Below are 22,548 nucleotides of genomic sequence, written 5' to 3'. Positions count from 1 at the left end.
GACACTGAAAAACAAATGCATGAAGGTGGAATAAAGGCTAAGGTGCAGGGTGGGAACTAGCTAAAGATGAGCTAGCCACTCAGGATCAGCAAGATGGATAAAAAGGATAAGAAGTCCTGAGTGTGTTCTCGTTTCCCTGATCTAATGCCCATAACAAGAAGAATTTCAGTCAAGATTAGGTTCAAGTAAGGTGGAGTTAAGTCTACCCAGTGTAACCTGATCGGCTGAGAACTTCTGGAGAATCAAGTGAGATATGTCAGGGTGTTCCAGGTCCACATGTGTGTCTTTCGCCACTGCTAAGGTCACTGAATAAGATAACTAAAGCACGAGGTGGTCAGTGATCAACACAGAATAAGGTCCTAATTCCCACAAAGTTTTGACTGACTCAATAAAAACTGACTCAAATTGACCCAAAAGAAAAACAAAAGAAAGAAACGAGTTAGTAAACGACGAAAACCCTCCCCCAGACTTACTTCACAACGTCCCTGGTGTGAAAATAAATCAGAGAGAAGGAAAAAACAAGAATAAAATTTTTTTTTTTTTGGGTCGAGATACTTACCTGAGTGGAGCAGGCGCTCCATGAAAATTCTGGGTGTTCTATCGTCAGATGATCGCCTGGAACAACCGCTCTTTTCAGGGGGTAGGTTGTTCCGTTTCTGCAACCCATAATTTTTGAAGTATCTCGAATTTTTTTTTTTTTTGCTTTTTGACCTGAAACTCAATAAACTAAAACGAAAAATAAGTAAACAAAAACAAAACCAAGTTATATTTACACTTACCAGTGGGTTGCCTCCCACCAAGCGCTTGGTTTAAGTCTCTAGCTTGACTTGGTGACTGGGATCAGTCGGGTTGAGCAGGAGGGTCTGTTCCAAAACAAGCTCCACAATCAGACATGTTCAGCTTCAAAACCCTGCTCAACAACCCTTTCACAGCAGCTTCCCCTTTCTCTTTCAGCTCATGTGTGAGAATAGCTCTGACTTTAGAGAAAGGTTTAGAGGTACCCTTGCACTTTACCTCATACTCAATGGAGTTCTCATCACACTTGAGAGGTATCAAAGTCATTGTAGGATCTCCCTTGACCCTTTTCTTCTGGACTTTCTGTTTCACCCTTGAATTCCCTCTGAATTTAGTAGGATCAGTGCTAGGATCTTCATCAAAGAACAGTCTGCTCTCACCCTTATCACCATGCTCCTTCTCTGGAACAACCTTCAGCTTTTCTACATCAAACACTGAGATGCGAGAGGCGTGTGATGAGGAAGATCTGGTGGGTACAGCCTTGTAGAAAACTTTCTTGTTGATGTTGGAGAAGCAGACTCTCTTGTTGGGCATATCGATGGTTGCTCCAACAGTAGCCATGAATGTCCTTCCAAATATCAAAGGCATCTCATGATCCTTGTTCATCTCAACAACTTGAAACTCAGCAGGAACAATGCATTCCCCTACTTGAACATGAAGGCTGCGGATGGTTCCATATGGGACTGCTCTGGAAGAGTTTGCAAAGGTCAGGGTCAGCTGAGAACGCTCAACATCAGCAATACCCAAATCGTCTACAATAGCCTTTGAGACGAGATTCACACAAGAACCAGAGTCACAAAGAGCGTCCTTGAAGGTTGTTCCTGCGATGGAACATGGGAAAACAAACTTTCCAGGATCATCAACCTTAGGCAATACCTTCAGTGCTGGTGTAGACAGTGCTTTGGTATAGAGGACCTTGATCTCCTCTTGAGTCTCTCTACAGTGTTTAAAGAACTGGAGCAATGGACGAATCTGCAGAGCATCTTCGAATGCAAGTTCTTTAGGAAGCCTTCTCACCATCTTGTTAAAACCTATCAGCTGCTCTTCACTAATGGGATCCATCAGATGTCTAGGTGGAATTGGATAGGGAACCTTGGGAACATAGACTCGAGATGGTGGAGTCTCAGCAGGTTCGCTAGGAGCAGTCACTCCAGAGCTAGCAGACTGCTCTGCTCTCTCTTCTGCGCCTGGAGCAGTCTCAGCGAACGGCTGCTCTATTGCATTACAGTGCTCAGTCCTAGGATTTTTATCAGTTCTTCCAGGGAGCGTCTCTTGTTGCCTCTTGACACTCTCAACTGTTTGAGCAAGCTGAACATCGATCTTTCTTATATGGATCGCAAGATTGTCATACTTGTTATTCAGCTCAGTGAACATGTTGCCCATCCTGGTGTCTATTTCCGTGGTTACCTGATTCAACGCCTTGGCCTGAACCTGCTGACCCTGCAACAGCTGTTGCATCATAATACCCAGACCCTTCAGCTCATCTGGTTGACTGTTCCCGGTAGCTGGAACAGCATGCGGATTGCTCTGCGGTTGTCGCTGGTTCTGGTTCTGAATATGCCCGGCCGTAGGTTGTTCCATGCTGAAAACGTGCCCTTGGTTGTTTTTCAGTAGCTGATCAACCTTGGCAGTCAGCTCATCTATTTTCTGGGCGTCAGAACTGTTTCCTTTCTTGGAGCAATCACTCTCCTCTTTCTTATTAGCTGAGCTAGCAGCCATGTTCTCAATCAGCTTAAACGCTCCATCAGTGGTTTGAGTCATGAAGTCTCCATTGCTCGCAGAGTTTAGAGCACCTTGGTATTTCCAGTCCACTCCATCATAGAAAATGTCCAGGAGGTAATCATCATCAAATCCATGGTGAGGACATTCTCTGCGATAGTCATTGAAGCGCTCCCATGCGTCGCAGAAAGGCTCATCAGTGAGCTGTCTGAAGGAGGTGATCTTGTTCCTCAATGCAGCTGTTCTCGCCTTAGAGTAGAAATGGCTGAGGAACGCTGATCGGACCTGTTCCCATGAAGTGAGAGAGCCGGTAGGGAGAGAGTTCAACCACCGTGCAGCTTTTCCATCAAGAGAGAATGGGAATAACATGCACGTGATGTAGTCTGGTGGAACACCATTCACGCGAGTGAAACTGCAGACTTTTTCGAAGCTCTCAATATGCTCCATTGGAATTTCTGTAGAGAGACCAGAGAACACCTTTCTCTGTACTAGACCGATCAAAGCAGGCTTGATCTCGAAGTCCTGCCTGGTGCAGAGTGGAGGAACAATGGCAGAGCGCGTAGTAGGGATGTTACGCGGAAGGTTTCTCTGCCCGATTGGAACAGTCTGCGCCTGTTGTTCCTGCTGCGCGAGAGCAGCCTGTTCAGCAGCATCCTGCTGAGCTTGGATGGTCTGCTGCATTTGTTGCATCTGCTGCTGCATGAGTGCCATAGCCGCAGCGAGATCATCCTGATTGGCGTGATCACCCATAGTGGTGTCGGTTTGCCTTGGCTGTTGACGATTTGTTCTTTCTAACCTTGCTAGCTCCTGGTTGGTAAATGTAACTAACTCTCCTTGTGCGTTTCTCCGAGTATGTCTACTGGTCATGCACCTGGAACATTAGCTGCAACAAAAAGGATAAGGCAAGTTAGAGGTCTTAGACTAAATAAATAACCGAAAAATAAAGGTAAAAAGATGGTCCCCGGCAACGGCGCCAATTTGATATTACGTGTATACGCACACCAAATAACCTAATGTGCACACTACCACAATCGAATGGTATGTCGATGTAGCACTTTAGGATCGAATCCACAGAGACCAAATCTTACACTTTATCTTTATGGGATCAGAATCAAGCTAAAACAATATGGGGGTTTTAAAGTTGAGGAATCGTAACAAGCAAGTAATAGATTGAATTAAAGTTTTCAGATGATTAAAAATGCTAGCCTAGGGTGGTTTGATCGGGTGTTAAACAAGTGTGAGCCAAACAATTATTCAAGTTTAATTAAGAGCAAGTCTAGAACTCGGATCACTCAAGTAGAACAGCCCACTGTCGTGGTACTGCTCCCTATGCTGATCGATCTTGATACCTAAACTCTCGTTTGGATCAAGATGCGACAACAAGCAATAGAGGTCAAGTCCGATATGTTCACAAAACACCCTAACATCTACTTTCGCTGGTTAGGGATGCAATGCTCATTCAAGTTATGTCTAGCAACCTATAACACTTTTGATGAATAGATTAAACCTAGAATCAGGCACTAAGTGGTTAACTTGATGCAAGCCTTAAGAACAACAATGAATGAAGACAATCGATTTATAACTTATTTATGTCAAGCTCACGGATCTAACACCCTAACACCCTAGACTAAGCAAGCTGACTACTCAGCCATGGAGCAAGAAAACACAGAGACAGAGATATAAAGCAACATGAAATATGACTGAAATAAAGTAATAGGGTTCAGGGGGTTCTTCTCTAAATCGAGAGAGATGGCCTTCTCCCTTTACAAAGTAGCAGAATCTCAAGTCTCCAACTCTAAGGTCTGGTTCTTTGTCTCCAAAACAGCGTAGAATGATAAAGAGAAACAGAAAATATGATATATCAAAGCCACATGCGGCTGGGAGAGAAAATATGGATAATTAGGCAAATCCCGTAATGATTGTAGTTTCCTTAAAAATCTCTGCCGCTGGAACACTCACTCGGAACAGTCATCAAGACTGTTCTGCGTGAAAATCACTAAATTGCACTGTTTTCTGCATCTTTTGTTCCAGCTGGTCCATCTCCCATCCAATGCAACTCCAGACCTGTAATGACTCCAAAAGGAATAGGAAGACTCGATAAAGACTTGAAAACCAATTTAAAAGCATATATACAAGATGTATAAAACACCATATATCAATGGTTATAAGCAAACTCAATGAAAGGCAAACAACTCAACCAATTTCTAAGATTCTTATCCACCGTAGCCCTCAACAACTGAGAGAGTGTACGGTTTACTACCTCGGTCTGACCATCAGTATGTGGATGGAAAGTGTTCGAGAAGAGGAGCTTGGTTCCAAGCTTTTTCCACAATGTCCTCCAGAAGTGGCTGAGGAATTTTGTGTCTCGGTCGGATACAATGGTACGAGGCACTCCATGTAAGTGCACCACTTCCTTGAAGAAGAGATCAGCGGTTTGGCTTGCATCATTGGTCTTGGAGCACGGAATGAAATGTGCCATCTTGGGGAACTTGTCCACTAGAACAAAAATAGAATCCTTGTGTTCTATCTTGGGCAAGCCCAGCACAAAGTCCATAGACAGATCCACCCATGGTGCAATAGGAATAGGTAAAGGCATGTGTAAACCATAAGGATGCGACCTGGATTTGGTTTTCAGACAGACAGTGCACTTGGCGCAAAGGCTCTCGACATAGCGCCTCATCCGGGGCCAATAGAAGTGGTCGGACATGATGCTCAGGGTTTTGTCTCGACCGAAATTCCCCATCAACCCGCCCCCATGAGCTTCTCGGGTCAGTAAGTCTCGCATGGAACCATGAGGGATGCACATGCGTTTTTCCTTGAAGAGGAACCCGTCCTGCTGATAGAATGGACCCATGGCTCCCTTAGCCGTGTTACTGTAAAGCTCAGAAAAATCAAGGTCAGTTTCATAAGACATTTTAAGTTGTTCAAAACCCATGATCTTAGCCTCCATGGTGGTAATAAGTGTGTGGCGCTGGGATAGAGCATCTGCCACTACGTTGTCCTTTCCCTTCTTGTACTTGATCACATAGGGAAAAGTCTCCACAAACTCCAGCCACCTAGCATGCCTCTTCTTGAGTGTGGTCTGGCCCCTCAAATGCTTAAGAGTCTCGTGATCAATGTAAGGTCGGAGGACCTCGTTCATGAGCCTCATGAATGTGCTAGGGGCGTTGGTAAGGCCAAACGGCATCACCAGCCACACGTACAGTCCTTGCTTGGTCTTGAAGGCGGTTTTCCACTCATCTCCTTCCTTCATGCGGACTTGATGGTACTCACTCCTGAGATCAATCTTAGAAAACACAACAGACCCACTCAGTTCATCCAACATATCATCTAATCTAGGTATAGGGTACCGATATTTGATGGTTATGTTGTTGATGGCTCGGCAGTCCACACACATGCGCCACGTTCCATCCTTCTTTGGCACTAGTAGAACCGGGACCGCACAGGGACTAAGGCTCTCGCGGATGTAGCCTTTGTCCATGAGGTCTTGGACCTGCCGCTCCAGCTCCTTAGCTTCCTCAGGGTTGACACGGTAAGCGGCTCGGTTTGGTAGGGGCGCACCGGGTACAAGGTCGATCTGATGTTCTATGCCACGGACAGGGGGTAAACCGGCTGGAATCTCATCAGGAAAGACATCATTGTAACGTCCCATGAGGTCTTGTACTACATCCGGTACTTCAGGAGCCTCAAAACCAGCAAAACAACCTTCCTTAAAGATCATTAGTAGCACCTGTGTCTCACGTTGTAATGATTTAAGCACTAGTCCGGAAGTCATGTAAAGGTTAGTGTTACTTACCTGGCCGGACTGGATCATTGCCTTCTGCATATCATGAACTTCTTGGGGGCTGAGAGGTGCTAGGCTGTGATTCTTGTTGTTGTGGACGAAACTATAAATGTTAGTGCGTCTATGGTGAAGGGTCTCCTTGTCAAACTACCACGGCCTTCCTAAAAGTATATGGCCGGCTTGCATGGGTACAACATCACACTTGACCTGGTCATGGTACTTGCCAATACTGAAGGACACAACAACTTGTTCGACAATCTTGAGTTCAGTCTCATCATTGAGCCATTTGAGACGGTATGGCCGGGGATGTGCAGTTTTGACGAATCCTAGCTTATCAACAAGATACTTGCTAGCCATGTTTGTAACACGCCCGGACCGTACCAGGCCGGACTAACCCGGTACGTCCCGGGAGCACCACAAGTATAGCTCACCGTACCGGTTCGACCAAGAATCAAGAACAAGTCAAGACTCTCGACCAATCCGTTCCAGTTTGCTATGACCTCGATGTCATGGCCTAAGGCTTCACAACCCGTACCACAATCATCGAGTTGTGTTGACCCGGACAAGGTCTAGTATCATTTAACACACAACTACGAATATAAACATACATTTTATTAATAATAGGTAGAAAGCGTTTTACAAAACATTACAATACAAAATATCAGAGTTTGAGCTCACGGCCTACTGCCAAAATGAAAAGAAAGTAATTATACATTCCAAAAGATAGTCCGCTTATGCTTATGCCACTTCCAATCTACACCGGCCGCTTCCCGTTCTGCTGCGCCCTAAGCTTCCTACCTACGGGTTACCTGCATAGTAGAAGAGGGGATGAGTAATCAGAATTACTCAGTGAGTTCCAAAAATAAACAACAACGACCCCCTTCAGCCCATGCCCCAAACACAATCAACAATTGGTTAGTAAACAACACAGCAGAAGCAACAAACAAACAAGCAACAAGCAAGCAAACAAGCAATTACTAAACAAACAAATGGTCTCACCACCGAGGCCTAACTACACAAAAAGAAAGCTAGACTCGATCCTAGACTCGATCTACACAAACAAAAATTCGGATGAAACACATCCTGGGATCCCAACACCTCGGAGCCCTAACACATCTCCATACTGAACACTCCCGATCACAAACACAACAGTCACATGGTCGGAAAACATCATCTCCGGGAATTAGGCTTCTCCCAATCTAACCCGGGCCGCAACGTCATGCAGCGCTTGTCCATGGGCGCGACCCACTTCACGTGACAAGCCATGGAGAGTAGGTCACTCCACAACTAGAGAATTGGGTATCGCCCAATCTAACTCCATGGTCTCGAACACCTTCGGAGAATTAGGCTTTCCCTAATCTAACCCCGAGATGGCCCATGCTTTAGTATAGATGCCACACACACAAGCAACAAGCGTGAGGTAGCTCCACCTCTAACCTCCACGCACATCTAGACTCAAAGCATAACAATCACTCGCCCTAGTCTAGACAAACACACACACAAACACTACTTAGCATGAGGGAGCTTAACCTCAAACTTCGATGCACCTAAGTCTAGACTAAAACTAAATAACTAAGCGAGTGACAACTAAACAAACAACCAATCAATCACACAACATGTATGCATGCAGCACAAACTTTCCCCGGGGCCCTGCAGAAAATCGATTAACTATGCCCCGAGTCTCCGTTTAAGACCTGTTGGTCAAGCTCGAACCTGCATACAAAACACAACACAAGAAACACACAGGAAACCCACCTTGACAATGCTTCTCCAATCGGTGGTCGCCATGTCATCGCGTCTTCACTTTCTTCGCCATGTCAACAACTTCTAAACCTCTTCTTCAAATGAGAAAACTCATTCCTTGATTTACTTAGACAATGGTTCTCCTTCTTCGGTTTCAAAACGTTGTTCTCCTCTTGCTCGGTTTTTATTGATTTTCTCGTACCGGCAGAAAACTGTCTTTCGACCATGACCGTTCCTCGTTTCGACCACGACTAAGGTCAAGGTCTTTGACTTTTCTACTTATGAGCAGGGTCATTACATTCTCCCCCACTCATTAGAATTCGTCCCCGAATTCTAAGGTGCTGATGACGTTGCTGCTTCATCTTCGAAGAACTCTGGAAAGTTCTGACGAAATCTGTTTTCATCTTCCCATGTTATCACCAAGCGGTTTTGTCTTCCCCAAAAGACTTGGATTTTAGGAATCTCCCTATTCTTCAGCATCTTCAAACGTCGTTCCCCGATGCGTATCGGCCCTTCTGGATATGTGAGATTTGTCCTCAGCTCTGGGATTCTCTCAGGCTCGATAGAATCAGGATCTCGAATCTGCCTTCTCAGCATAGATACATGAAATACAGGGTGTAAATTCATGTCTTCTGGCAGCTCTAGCCTGTAAGCTACTTCTCCTACTCTTCCAATGATCCAGTATGGACCAATGAAACGAACTGCTAACTTCCCAACTTTGCCGAAATGATCCTTTCCTTTCTGAGCTGATACCTTGAGATAGACCATATCTCCAACTGCAAATACTACTTCTCTCCTTCTTTGATCCGAGTTCTTCTTCTGTCGATCATGTGCCTTCTTCATGTTTGCTCGGATGACTTGCAGCTTCTCCAATGTTTCTTCAATGAATCCTGGTCTGATTAATCTTCGTTCTCCAACTTCCGTCCAACATAGAGGTGTTCGACAGGGTCTTCCATACAATGCCTCGTATCGTGACATTGCAATGCTGGCGTGGAAACTATTGTTGTAGGAAAATTCTATCAAAGGTAGATAGTTCTCCCACGTACCTGACCAATCGAGAATACACAAACGTAGCATATCCTCTATTGTCTGGATGGTCCTCTCCGTCTGCCCGTCCGTTTCTGGGTGAAATGCAGTACTGATGTGCAACTCCGTACCCAACGATCCTTGCAATGCTCTCCAGAATGCTGCTGTAAATCTTGGATCTCGATCTGAGACAATGTTTGCTGGTACTCCGTGTAGCTTCACAATCTGATTGATGTAAATTTCCGCCAATGTCTCCGTCTTGTCTGTGTCTCTGATTGCTAACAAATGTGCTACCTTTGTCAGCCGATCCATGATAACCCAAATTGCATTATTTGATCTTCCTCTGGCCACTGGTAATCCTGTGATTAGATCCATGGACACTGAATCCCACTTCCACTCGGGAATAGGTAAGCTTTGAAGTAACCCTCCTGGCACTTGGTGTTCGGCTTTGATTTGCTGCCAAACTTGACACTGCGCTACCCATCTTGCTACTGACTTCTTCATTCCTGGCCAATGGTAATATCTCCTTATATCTCTATACATCTTGGTGCTTCCAGGATGTATACTCAAAAGTGACTGATGCGCTAACTTGAGAATATCCTCCTTGAATCCACCCTCCTTTGGCACAGTGATTCTTCCGTCGAGTAGCAATGTTCCGTCTTCTGCCATATGATATCCACTAGCATTTGGCCCTCCTTGCTCTCGTAGCTGCTCCATGATGATCTTCAGGTTCTCGTCTTGTTGCTGCGCTCCTCGAATACATTGTATCAAACTGGCTTGGTTCACGGCTTGCATTCCCAATGGTTCACTAGATTCTCCTTCCAGTGCAGCTAAAATTACCTTCTTGAATTCGTCTGATAACTTCTCCAAATCTCGCTCTGAGTCTACTACAGCTCTTCGTCGACTCAATGCATCTGCAACCACGTTTGCTTTTCCTGGGTGATACTGAATCTGAACGTCGTAGTCCGCAATGAATTCCATCCACCGTCTTTGTCGCAAATTCAGATCCGCCTGAGTGAACAAGTATTTAAGGCTTTTGTGATCCGTAAATACCTGAACGCTTTCTCCATAAGGATACGAGCGCCATATCTTTAATGCAAAAACAACGGCCGCCATCTCCAGATCGTGTGTGGGGTAGTTCTCCTTGTGCTTCTTCAACTGTCTTGAGGCGTATGCAATGACTCTGTTTTCTTGCATTAACACACACCCTAATCCTACCCGCGATGCGTCAGTATACACAAGATATGGCTTACCCGGCTGAGGTAAGGCAAGAACTGGTGTCGTAGTCAATGCCTCCTTGAGTTTGTTGAAAGCTCTCTCCGTATGCTCATCCCAAAGAAATGGGACTTCCTTTCCCGTCAATCGTGTCAAAGGTTTCGCGATTGATGAGAAAGCTTGCACGAACTTTTGGTAATAGCCTGCCAATCCGAGGAAACTTCTGATCTCCGTTACTGAGGTTGGACAAGGCCACTTCTGGATGACTTCAATCTTCTCTGGATCCACCGAAACTCCTTCCTTGGAAACTCTATGACCTAAGAAACCAATCTCACGCTTCCAGAATCGACACTTGCTGAGCTTAGCAAACAACTTCCGGTCTCTTAGTCTCTCAAGTACCATCCTCAGATGCTCCTTGTGCTCCTCCTCGCTCCGTGAGTAGATGAGTATGTCGTCGATGAACACAATCACGAACTTGTCGAGGTAGTCGTGAAATACTTCATTCATCAACCTCATGAATACTGCTGGTGCGTTGGCTAACCCGAATGGCATTACAACGAACTCAAACTGGCCGTACCAAGTGTTGAATGCTGTCTTCATTACGTCGTTCTCTGCAATCAGAATTTGGTGATATCCCGAAGCCAAATCTATCTTCGAGAACAAACTCGCTCCTCTTAGTTGATCCAACAATTCATCGATCCTAGGTAAAGGGTACTTATCCTTGATCGTGATATTGTTGATTCCTCTGTAGTCGATGCACAATCTCATGCTGCCATCCTTCTTCTTCACAAACAAAACCGGAGCTCCCCAAGGTGAAGAACTCGGTCTGATGAAACCTTTGTCTAGTAAATCCTCCAACTGCTTCTTGAGCTCTGTTAACTCTGCTGGTGCCATGCGGTAAGGTGCCTTGGCGATAGGTGCAGCGCTCAGTTCTAAGTTGATGGTGAACGGGTTACTCCGAGGTGGTGGTAACTCCGTTAACGCCCGAAACACGTCTTCAAACTCTTGGACCACTGGAATGTCTTCCATTCTCAATTCCTTTCCTGTCTCCTCTCCGATGTACGTAAGCGATACCAAGTAGACCTCGCCGTCCACTAAGGCTCTCTCTGCTCTCATTAATGTGACGAACGTTGCTGAGACGCTAGGCTTGATCCCATAATACGCCAATACTCCTCGATGGTCGTCTTCAAAGAAAACTCTTCCTCTTGCACAGTCCAGCCACGCCCGATGCCTTGACAGCCAATCCATTCCTAAAATAACCTCGAAACCTTCTAAGGGCATGACCACTAGGTTGGCTAAAAGGATTTCGTGTAAAAGCACAATAGGCACATCCAACAACACCTTTTCACACATCCAACAACACCTTTTCAGCTTTCAAGGTTTCAAGGTTTGGCCTCCAGGGGTTAACACCGAGATATCAATATCACGGGTCACAAGGGTTCCTACAAATCTAGAGGCTACTACTGGGTTCACAAAATTATGGATGGCTCCCGAATCAAACAAAACAACAGCAGGGGTTCCACCAACCAACAATGATCCTAACAAAGATCAACACACTAGCATTCATCTAGAATGCTAACACAACAAACTACAAACTACTAACTACTCTACACAGAAATAAACACGCAAAAGAGAGTTAGCACCCAAACAAACCTGTCACAGGACCTCTCGACGGTCCCAAAGCACTAGATGGAGTTTCCTCCATCTCCAAGGCATAGACTCTCCCTTCGGAGGCAGGATGCCCGGCTGGGTGTTCTCTGGTCGGTCGGTTTGGTTGGGTACGCGCAGACGATCCTCTTCCCTGTCCTGGACGGTTCACAGTACACTCGTTGGCGAAATGACCTTTCTCTCCACAGCTGTAGCAAGTAACCGATGCCTTCCAATCCGTCTTCTCAGCCGTTGAGTTGGTGCATTCACGAGAGTAATGTCCCAACTGACCACAATTGTAGCATGTCACCTGTGCCTTCGGGTTCTTTCCATGTAGTTTGAACTGACCCTTTCTTCCTTTCTTCTGGTTGGTTCGCAACTTATCATCCTTGGACTGACTGCTCTGAGGTTTGGGGTTTGATCCAACGGTTGGTTCACGTTCAGCTGCTACCATCTCCTCCACGTTGACTGCTTTCTCTATTAACTCGAACAAACTCACAAAATTGACGGCTTGTAGACAACTCCCGATCTCTGGCTTAAGACCTCGTAAGAACTTACGAACTAACACCGCTTCATCTCCGTCCTCGTAGTAGATGTATCGACTGAGCTTGAGAAATTCTGATTCGTACTCCCTAACACTCCTTTCACCTTGCTCCAATCGAAGAAATGCTTGCTCCATTCTGTCTCTTGCTTCTGGAGGAAAATACTTCCTCTGAAATTCTTGCTTGAATGCATCCCAATCCATGTCTTCTACTCCTTGTCTTCGTGTGATACTCTCCCACCAAGACATTGCGTCTTTCTCCAAGTAATGCACAGCTACGTCTTTCTTGTACTCGTATGGACACCTGGTGGTTGAGAAGTTCTTCTCTACACACCGTAGCCATGTATCTGCTTTGAAGGTGTCGGCTTCTCTTTCGAACTTATAGGTACCCATGTTCTTCATCGTAAGAACATACTTCAGGAAGTCTGGTTGTGGAGTTTCAGGTTGATTTGCTTCTGGACTTGGGGTAACTTTGTTGGTTAAGACTTTAGACAAAAGGTTATGTACCATAGATAAGGTTGGATCTGCTGGTCTACTTCCTTCTGCTGGAGCTGGTGCAGGTGCTTGCGTAGGTGTAGCCGGCTCTGCTGGTCTTGAGTTGATTCTAATTGATGTAGATCCTTCCGAGTTTGCATGAGATGAATGGGGTCTCTGTGGTCCAACAAATGGTTCTGATTCCACATGCTGAGAATCGGGTGGTGATACTGATAATCGCCACGCTACAGGATATACGTTCTCCTCACTGTGAGCACGTTCAACGCCTTCCATAGGCCTTGGTCCACTGTCGCCAGTCTGGTTTGCTGAATTCGGAGCATGCCAGAAGTTGTGGTAGTTTGCATACCTCGACCCATCCTGACCCGACGTTCCGAACGACTAGCCTGCTCCTGATCCTTGATTAGATATCTGCACGGTTTCAAGGGTTAATCCTAAAGAAAAAAAATTCCCAAGGAACTAATCCTAAAACTACTCCCTAAAAACCCTAAGCGGAACGGACCGGTTTCCTAATGTGGCATAAGCGACTCATTTTGACTCGATAAAAACATTTGAAAAATGTTTCGGTTTATGAGCATGATCGGAAACACGCTCTGATACCACCATTTGTAACACCCCCGGACCGTACCAGGCCGGACTAACCCGGTACGTCCCGGGAGCGCCACAAGTATAGCTCACCGTACCGGTTCGACCAAGAATCAAGAACAAGTCAAGACTCTCGACCAATCCGTTCCAGTTTGCTATGACCTCGATGTCATGGCCTAAGGCTTCACAACCCGTACCACAATCATCGAGTTGTATCGACCCGGACAAGGTCTAATATCATTTAACACACAACTACGAATATAAACATACATTTTATTAATAATAGGTAGAAAGCGTTTTACAAAACATTACAATACAAAATACCAGAGTTTGAGCTCACGGCCTAGTGCCAAAATGAAAAGAAAGTAATTATACATTCCAAAAGATAGTCCGCTTATGCTTATGCCACTTCCAATCTACACCGGCCGCTTCCCGTTCCGCTGCGCCCTAAGCTTTCTACCTACGGGTTACCTGTATAGTAGAAGAGGGGATGAGTAATCGGAAATACTCAGTGAGTTCCAAAAATAAACAACAACGACCCCCTTCAGCCCATGCCTCAAACACAATCAACAATTGGTTAGTAGGACTACTGACGAGTTTCTCGCGACGATGCGATCGTTCTACCACATCCCGGATGCTGTGGAGTTTCAGGTTCCCTGCCGCGGGGAATGTGCTAACAACCCCCCGGAGGGTTACTTTACTTGTTATGAGGCGTTCGTAGTGCGTTGTCGCCTCTGGTTCCCCATACCCGAAATTCTCGTCCGAGTGTTGGACCGTTTCGAAGTTGCGATTAGTCAGTTGACACCCGTTGCCATTCAGCACTTTATTGGGATTCTGATCCTAAGCTACGAGCATGGCCTTTCCCTTTCCGTCGATCATTATGAAGCGCTTTTGAAGCTTCAACTTGTCAGGGGTACGGATAAGCATAGGTTGGTCCCTCGGAAATTTATGTCAGTGGTTAAGAAGTTTATTTCGAACTTCAACTCGTGGAAGAAGTTCTTTTTCTTTGTCCGTATAGACGCTGCATCCGTCGAAGAGAGTTGCATTCCATTGTTCCGGAGGTTGCCGAATGATCGTCCCTTCATCAACCCTTTTGCTCCGTTCCCCGAGGACATCTTTTCGGTGAGGGATCTTCTCAGGAATGGTCCCTTTTTCTGGACTTCTTTTACGCCGAAGAGGGTTCAGAAGGCAATGAGATTCGTGCAACCCGGTCCTGCTTTGGATGCGGACACGGGAAGCGACTCCGAACCCGACCACCAGAATCCCGTCGAAGCTCCGACAGCTGCGCCAGAGTCGAGCTCTTGGGAGGGAAAAGATGTCGATCTTGGCGACATAGAGTTTTCGATGGATGACTCTATGCTTCCAGGATGGGATCCGAACCTTGCTTACGGCGACGGGAGCGGTTCGAGCGAGGCCCCTATTCTGGATTTCGATGATTTCCTTGCTGGGCTGCCATCGGGTTTCGATGCTCCTCCTCCTACGAAAGAATCGGCGAGGCCGAGAGTCGTTGCGGAAGGATCTCGCATCATCAATGGGGTTAGTTTTTTTTTGAGAATTTTTTGGTGATTGTCCCATGTATATATTTATAACATGCCAATCGATTTTGCAGGGCCTGAGCTTGCTGGGCTCGGCCATTGAGGCGGGCCATAGAGAAGCCATGGTCTACCGCTTCAAGGCGGAGAAAGCGGAGCGGGATCTTGCTCGTGTGCAAGGCGAGATGTTGGAGCGAGAGGCGCAGCTTACTCGCGATCATGCGCGGGCTGTTCGTAAAGCGGAGAGGAAAGGCAAAAGAGACATCGTCGAGGTGATGAAGACTCGTGCATCTCAGTTCCAGGTTGAGTACGGGAACCTCAAGAATGCCTTTACCTCGGTGGGTGACTTTCGCGAGTGCCGTGGTTTGGTCGGAAGTCTTTGGAGGACGCGAGCCGATGACTATGTGTTTGAAGAGGAAATGAGCTTGATGAAGAGTGGGATGACTGACCGTGCCCACGCTGAGGCGCTTATCCCTCCGACTGACGAGAGGATTCAAGGGTTCTGGGATTCCATCCCGGTTTCCCCTGATACCGAGGAGGTTCCGACCGATTTTCACGATGGTGGCGAGGAAGTGGATCGTCCCGCGGATGCGTTTGGTGCTTCGTTGTCCGGGGACTTTGACTTTGGATCATGAGGGATGGATCAGTTATCCTTGTTTTCGGCCGAGTGTGGCCCTTTGAATTTGGATTTCGTTTAGGCCTAGATGGCCGTATTTGTATTTCCGGGGCTGGCCGTTTGTGGCTTTGAATCCCTTGCCACTTTACGCGGTTTATTTATATGATAAATGTTTTGTTTCGAGTTTTCCTGAGTAGGGTTGAAGTTAATACGAGTTGTCGTCTCGTATGTAGTTCTGATTAGACGTTCAATCTGTTGGTTTGTTCGTGATTTTCGTAAAAATTTACTTATCTTTACGATTTTCGAGAACATTGAGATACGAACGGAGAGACATGGTTTATGATCTCGTATCTTTTAGATATCATGCCTTGAGATGTTTGAGACCAGAGCGTTGGGTTTAGGGCAAGACCTAGGTTTACTTTCGGTTAAGGTTTGTGCGGTGACTAGCCGGCTATCGTTTTTCCTGTTGCGATTTCTTCCTGACTCGCACCGATTTAAAGTCCGCGATATGTTCTTGGCTTATATGACTTGTATGGTACGAATCGAGCATCTTCTCAGAATCAACTGGAAGTGCTAAACCAAAATTTCGGATTTTTTTTGTAGCGCGCTTTTGTCCTTGTGCTGGACGTTTTTAAATATCAAAAGAGTGATCGGATTGCGTTTGTTTAAGACGGCTGGCGTGTTCGTCAGGGCCAATCGACGAACGGGGTGTAAGGTTTTTGGTGGTCGCGTTCGGACAATTTGTTAGCATTGTCCTCGAATTTTAACTTTTGTTACGTCTCGCAGTTATTTCGAGGATTATGCGTGTATTTTTGAAAGATGATAATCTTTACGATTTTTGGGCCGGAAGGGGCCGCAGACAAGAGTCTTAACGTTTTCAGGCGTGTCCTGAAAGTTTCTTTTGTGTTTTACTGAAGCGTAAACGTTTTCGATAAGAAAGGACAACATATATTGTAGTAAAAGTTTTTGAAGTTTCTAAAAACTCGATTACAATAATGAAGATTTTTTTTAAGTGGGAGTATACGAGTATACGCACCCACTCCCCCCCCCCCCCCCTTTTTAGAGAGGGGGATAGCTGAACTCGTCTTTTGACGAGCTGCCTACGTACCCCTTTCGAGGATCAAGCCATCTCGTAGTTCTGTTTCATGCCGCGAGTGTTCTTACTCGGCGGTAGATGTCGCGATGTCCGCCTTGACCGTGTCGATCGTGGCTGGGTCGACGCTATTTTCCGGATGTTCCGGTTGAGTTGTTGCGTGGGCTTCGGATTTATGTCGAGCCTCGACGTCCGATGCGTTTGCGTTGATAGACGATTTTACTTCGTCTTCTCCGGGGGCGCTTTTGGCTGAAGATCGATCTATCTTCGTGCATTTACCATTTGTGGAAGCCGTGATTTGCCTTAACTTATGCTCCGCGAGGAAGCATAGTCGCGACTGTTTTTGGCATCCCCAGATGGCCGCGACTCCGCTCGGCGTTGGGAACTTGAGACCCAGGTGGTAGGTTGATGGAACTGCCTGCATGGCGTTGAGCCATGGGGTTCCCATGATTACGTTGTAGATAGCGGGATGATCGACTACCGCGAATTCGACGATTTTTGTGATCTCTTTGGCCATGACTGGCAATTGGATTGATCCGAGAGTCATCGACACTTCGCCTGAAAAACCCATGAGCGGTTTTGGCGTCGGAATTACTTCTCCGAGTTTGATACTCATCCGCTTGAGAGTGTCGCGGAAGATTACGTTGACCGTGCTTCCCGTGTCGACGAGTACCCTTCCGACTTCTAAATCTCGTATGACGAGATCTATGACGAGCGGGTCACAGTGAGGTTGGTCGATACCGCCGGCTTCTTCCTCCGTGAAGGTGATCGAGCAACTTTGGCCGTCTCGAGGAGGAGACCATGTAGGCCAATTTGCACTTGACTCTGCCTTCCGTTGGTAAGCGTTGATGGCCGACACGGTATCGCTGCAGTATTGTGATCCTCCGATGATCATATTGACTCTGCGATGATTGTTATCGTTCCCTTTGTCATCCGGCCTCCTACCGCGTTTATCCCCAGGATGGTTTCGTTGAGGGGATTTTTCAGCGGGCGGATTTCTATCCGTCTTTGGAGGCCGATCAGAATCGAGGATGAGATCCTTGACGCTAGTTACTTCCGAAAGCTCTCCAGCGAGTAGCTTCGCGGCCAGTCTTGCTCCCAGGACTTTGCAATTGGTCGTGGAGTGTCCTCGGGATTGGTGGAACTCGCAGAAGGTGTTTTCGTCATACCCTTGATTGCGAGTCCATGTGTTGCCCGTGGTCCGGCCTTGATCCGAACTGATCGCATAGTTATGCGCCCCTTGGAGATCTTCCCCCTCGTGATGGACGTACTTGTCGTTACGAGAGTTCTTCTTTTTCCCCTTCGGATCTGCGTCTTTCGAGGATGGTCTTGCCGGCTTATGTTTTTGCGATAAGACTTTAGTTTCTTCCTCGACTATGATGTAGTCCGTTGCTTTGTGGAGGGCGTCCTGGATCGTTCGCGGTTTGTCGAGAGTTATCCATTTTCTGAATTTCGACTTGTACCAGAGCGTCTTTCTCAGCGCGTCGATGGCCACTTTGTCGCTTATCCCGCTGACCCTAGACATTATCAGCTTGAACCGACTGATAAATTCGCGGAGGGGTTCGTCTTCCCTCTGGGAGAGACTCCAGAGGTCAACATCGGAGGTTTCCCTGTCTATGAATACAGAGTACTGTTTGAGGAATTCCGATGCGAGCTGTCGAAAACTCCCGATGGTGTTGCGACGAAGGCGTGCGAACCATTCGAGCGCTGCTCCTTCGAGATTTTCGACGAACAGGCGGCAATAGCCGGCATCTTTTTCGCCGTCCTTCAGTCTTGCTCTTCCCATCGCGATGTGGAAAGCCTGAAGGTGCGCTTTTGGATCGGCCGTACCATCGTACTTCGGTACTTTGATCTTTCCCGGATCGGACACCCTCATGTCCGAAATGCGACTGGTAAAGGGGGTCTTTCGAGCTCCTTCCAGCAGTCGATCGATCTCGGGGGCAGCACTAGTAGCATGATGGATTTGAGACTTTACGGCTCTCACTTCTGCCGCAGTCTTAGTGATGTAGTCGCGAAGATCGCGGATATCCGATGTCTCGTCAGTGGATTTCCGAACCTGTCGGCGTTTACTGCGAGTGAGCTCGGTTTGCCTTTCGGCCAGCTCCTCTTGTTCGTTCCAATAGGCGACTTCTTCTTCTTCCGTCATTGGTTTTTCGAACGGGGAGCCTTCCCGAGCGGATCGGCTTCTGGTCCTTCTTGGATGTCTGTCGACATCCTCGTCGGTGTCGTTGGAGACATCGCTAGGATCCAGGTCAATGTGTTCGGCTTCGTTATCCTCCGAATCCTTTGCAGGGGGCGGAAGATTTTCAGGGTTCCCCTTTTCGACGGGAGATTTCTCGCTAGGGTTTTGACCGGAAGGTCGTTCCCGCGCGAGTCCTGTTCTATCGAGTGGGGTGGCGAAGTCGAGCCTTTTCCCGCGGATTTTGGTGGTTCCGCGGGGACGGATAGCTTGGGTCCTTGCCGTTAAGGTTTCAACCTGTTTGGTCAAGGTATTCACGAGCTTATCCTGTTCTTCCGACCTTTTCTCATAGGTGGCGAACATCTTTTTGAACTTCTCGAGCGTCGCGGCGTTGGCTTGCGCGTTGGCCGCGGATACGTCCGCTACTGGAGTGTGGAGATCGGTGCCGCTGCCTCCATTAAGAGGAGTTTGCACGTTATCCGCGTCGTTGGTTGACATGTCAGATTGTGTGTGGCTTTTGCGGGTTAGATTGATCCGTAAGTCCCCCTCCTTCTAGCGCCAAACTGTGGGAACCGAAATTCACACTGTCGATTTCCGTTTAAATTAGGAAACTAGGAAAACCCTAATTTCCCAGAGGACCCGGATATCTGTTAATTACCACACGTCAAGCAATCAGAACACGAGAATAACAACGATAAAAATAAGAAATCGAAAAGAGAGCAAAGTAGATCTTATTCCGAATCTGCGTATGAGCGTTACAACAAGGTATAAGCCTGGGCTCGAGAGCTGTCGGCGAGATTCCTAGTTCTAGCAACCCTAAGACGGCTAAACCTAATTGAGTCGCAGCTCGAAATAACAAAAACGGAAAATTGCCTAAATTGCTCTAAGTGCTAAGTTTGCTCTGAAAAAGTTCTCCTCTCCCTTGCTCCTCGCCTAGGACTCCTTATATACTAGCTCCAAGGTCGGTTTACGCTTTTACTCTTCTGCCCTTAAGCCGTCATAGCATAAAAATGGAGATATTCCATTTTTCCCGATCTTCACAATTATCTTCAAAACTTCCGTATTTATCCGCGGAAACTTGACATTTATCCTTCCTTGTGGGCCAAGCGTAAACCATGCTGTGGTTTACGGGCTTTTGGTTAGGAAAATCGTAGGATGGGCTTCGAATCGTGTTTTAGGTCCCTTTGGGCCGTCTTCCGACTCGACACGTTTACTACGAGTTTTCCGCGGTTTCTAATCCGCGAAGTTTGATCGATGAATTAGAATAGCGGGAAACATGGACTGAGCTTGCTACGGTCTTCGGGAGATAGCATTCGAAGGTTTGACGAGAATGCATGGACTGGTGTCGTATCGATGTTCGGAAAGGTTCAATCGCTACACAGCGACCGAACTTTGGCTCGAGCCCGGTCGCTACGTAGCGACAGAGTGAGACGAGTGCTCGGTCGCTACGTAGCGACCGAGCTTTGGATTGAGCTCGGTCGCTACGTAGCGACCGAGTGGGACGATCGCTCGGTCGCTACTTAGCGACCGAGCTTTGGCTCGAGCTCGGTCGCTACGTAGCGACCGAGCGGGACGATCGCTCGGTCGCTCGGTCGCTACGTAGCGACCGAGCTTGGCTCGGGTTTGGTTGCTACGTAGCGACCGGACGGCGTGTATACGTAGCGACCGAGCTTGGTTTGTTTGGTTTGAATCCCAAAGGATCATTCTTCGTAAAAACCTCATATAGGTTATTTTTACGAAAATTACATCTCTTCTTTTACTAACTCTTTCGGAAATACGATCTCCGAGGATTTTCGGGTGGTAATTCTGTCGTAACCGTTTTTGACCCCAACATATGCATGCAGCACACACTTTCCCCGGGGCCCTGCAGAAAATCGATTAACTATGCCCCGAGTCTCCGTTTAAGACCCGTTGGTCAAAGACTATCCAGCACCCCTATCTATCTCCCCAAAAACGCTAACTAAAAACTACCCGAAAACACTCTTTTTCTCGGTTTCTCTCTCTAACTCACCACTCTCTCTCTAAGGTAAGCTCTCACGGTTTTGAATGAGAAAAATGAAAGGGAGGGGTCTGGTATTTATAGAAATGGAGGACTGAGGCTGGGCTGGACAAATGGCACACATGCATGAGGAAAAATGGACACATGTCCCACTACGAAACTTCCGTGGCAAGTAACCTTGCTTCCAGAAGGTTTTTACCTTTCTCCCCAAGTTTTCCAGTTGCTTGGTCACCAAGTCTCATCTTCTAGAAGCTTCGCAACTTGGTCGCCAAGTCTTCTTCCAACCAATGAGAGTTTGCCACGCGTATCGCTCCGTCACTCCTTGCCACGCGTATCGCTCCGTCACTCCTCTGAATCCAATCGGTGGTCGCCATGTCATCGCGTCTTCACTTTCTTTGCCATGTCAACAACTTTTAAACCTCTTCTTCAAATGAGAAAACTCATTCCTTGATTTACTTAGACAATTCTTCTCCTTCTTCGGTTTCAAAACGTCGATCTCCTCTTGCTCGGTTTTTATCGATTTTCTCGTACCGGCAGAAAACTGTCTTTCGACCATGACCGTTCCTCGTTTCGACCACGACTAAGGTCAAGGTCTTTGACTTTTCTACTTATGAGCAGGGTCATTACAACGTTAGTACAAGATCCGCCATCAATGATCAAGCTACATACCTTGTGATCAACACTACATCTTGTGTGAAAGATGTTCTCCCGTTGGATGGTCTCTGGATCAAAGAGGGTGCTAAGAGCTCTCCGGGTCACTAGCAGCTCGCCTGTCTCCGGGTAGTCGGTTACTTCCTCATCAGAGAGCACTGCCGCGGCCTCTGCCTCATCTTGGGATTCATACTCGCCATCCCCCTTTAGGACCATCACTCGTTTGTTTGGACAATCCCGGGCGTAGTGGCCCTTGCCCTGACACTTATAACAAATGATGTCACGAGTACGCAAAGTTTGGGCTTGAGTCTTACCCTGCTCCGGTTTGTATGCATTGGACGAGTCAGCCTGGTTTGTCTTGAATCAGCTCTCAATCTCAATCGCCTTGCCCTTGTCGCCTTGCTTTGAGCCCGGTTGAGTCCATGCAGGCTTGCTGCGGCTGGTGCTGGCCGTCTTGCGCTTGATGTGCTGCTCGGCTTGCGTAGCAAAGTGCAGTAGGTCGTTGAAGTCTTCATACTATTGTCTCTCCACCTTGCGGGCAATGCGGTCTTGCAGCCCTTCCAGGAATTGGGACATCATCGTCTCATCGGGCTCGTCGGTCTCAAGCTTATTCCTAAGTGCCTCAAACTCCTCAAAGTATTCCTCCACAGTCTTAGTTCCCTGCGTATGTTTACGAAAACGTTTTAGCACATCACGCTGGTAGTAAGATGGAATGTACCTCGCGCGAAGCTTGGTCCGCATCTCGGTCCAATTACGCGCTCTCCACACTGGCCCGGACTTGGCGACGTCTCGATCCCACCATGAAAGAGCATTGTCCGTCAGCTGGGCTGCTGCTAGGGCAACCTTCCTCGCCTTGCTATATTAGTAATAGTCGAAGATGTACTCCATGCGCTTTTTCCACACGATGTAGGCATCCGGATCAACCTTGCCG

At 47.1% G+C, this 22,548-nt stretch overlaps 1 protein-coding gene and 1 non-coding gene across 2 annotated transcripts; one reads left to right on the top strand and one right to left on the bottom strand.

Moving 5' to 3' along the window:
• Positions 1-2,644: 2,644 nt before the first annotated feature.
• On the top strand, positions 2,645-2,751 carry LOC125603978. Its single transcript, XR_007335855.1, has one exon. It is a non-coding gene; the product is annotated as a small nucleolar RNA R71 (small nucleolar RNA).
• Positions 2,752-8,374: 5,623 nt separating this feature from the next.
• LOC125603975 lies at positions 8,375-22,132 on the bottom strand. The gene is made up of 7 exons (XM_048774656.1): positions 21,932-22,132; positions 21,636-21,875; positions 13,612-13,778; positions 13,312-13,373; positions 11,936-13,270; positions 11,693-11,820; positions 8,375-11,623 (listed from the first exon to the last, which is right to left on the bottom strand). The coding sequence occupies exons 1-7, from the start codon at positions 22,130-22,132 to the stop codon at positions 8,375-8,377; spliced, it is 5,382 nt and encodes a 1,793-aa protein (XP_048630613.1).
• Positions 22,133-22,548: the final 416 nt, after the last annotated feature.

The sequence above is a fragment of the Brassica napus genome, unplaced genomic scaffold, assembly GCF_020379485.1.
Source record: "Brassica napus cultivar Da-Ae unplaced genomic scaffold, Da-Ae ScsIHWf_441;HRSCAF=672, whole genome shotgun sequence".
Classification (NCBI taxonomy): Eukaryota; Viridiplantae; Streptophyta; class Magnoliopsida; order Brassicales; family Brassicaceae; genus Brassica; species Brassica napus.
The sequence above is the reverse complement of the archived record's forward strand: the minus strand, read 5'-3'. Positions and strand labels throughout refer to the sequence as shown.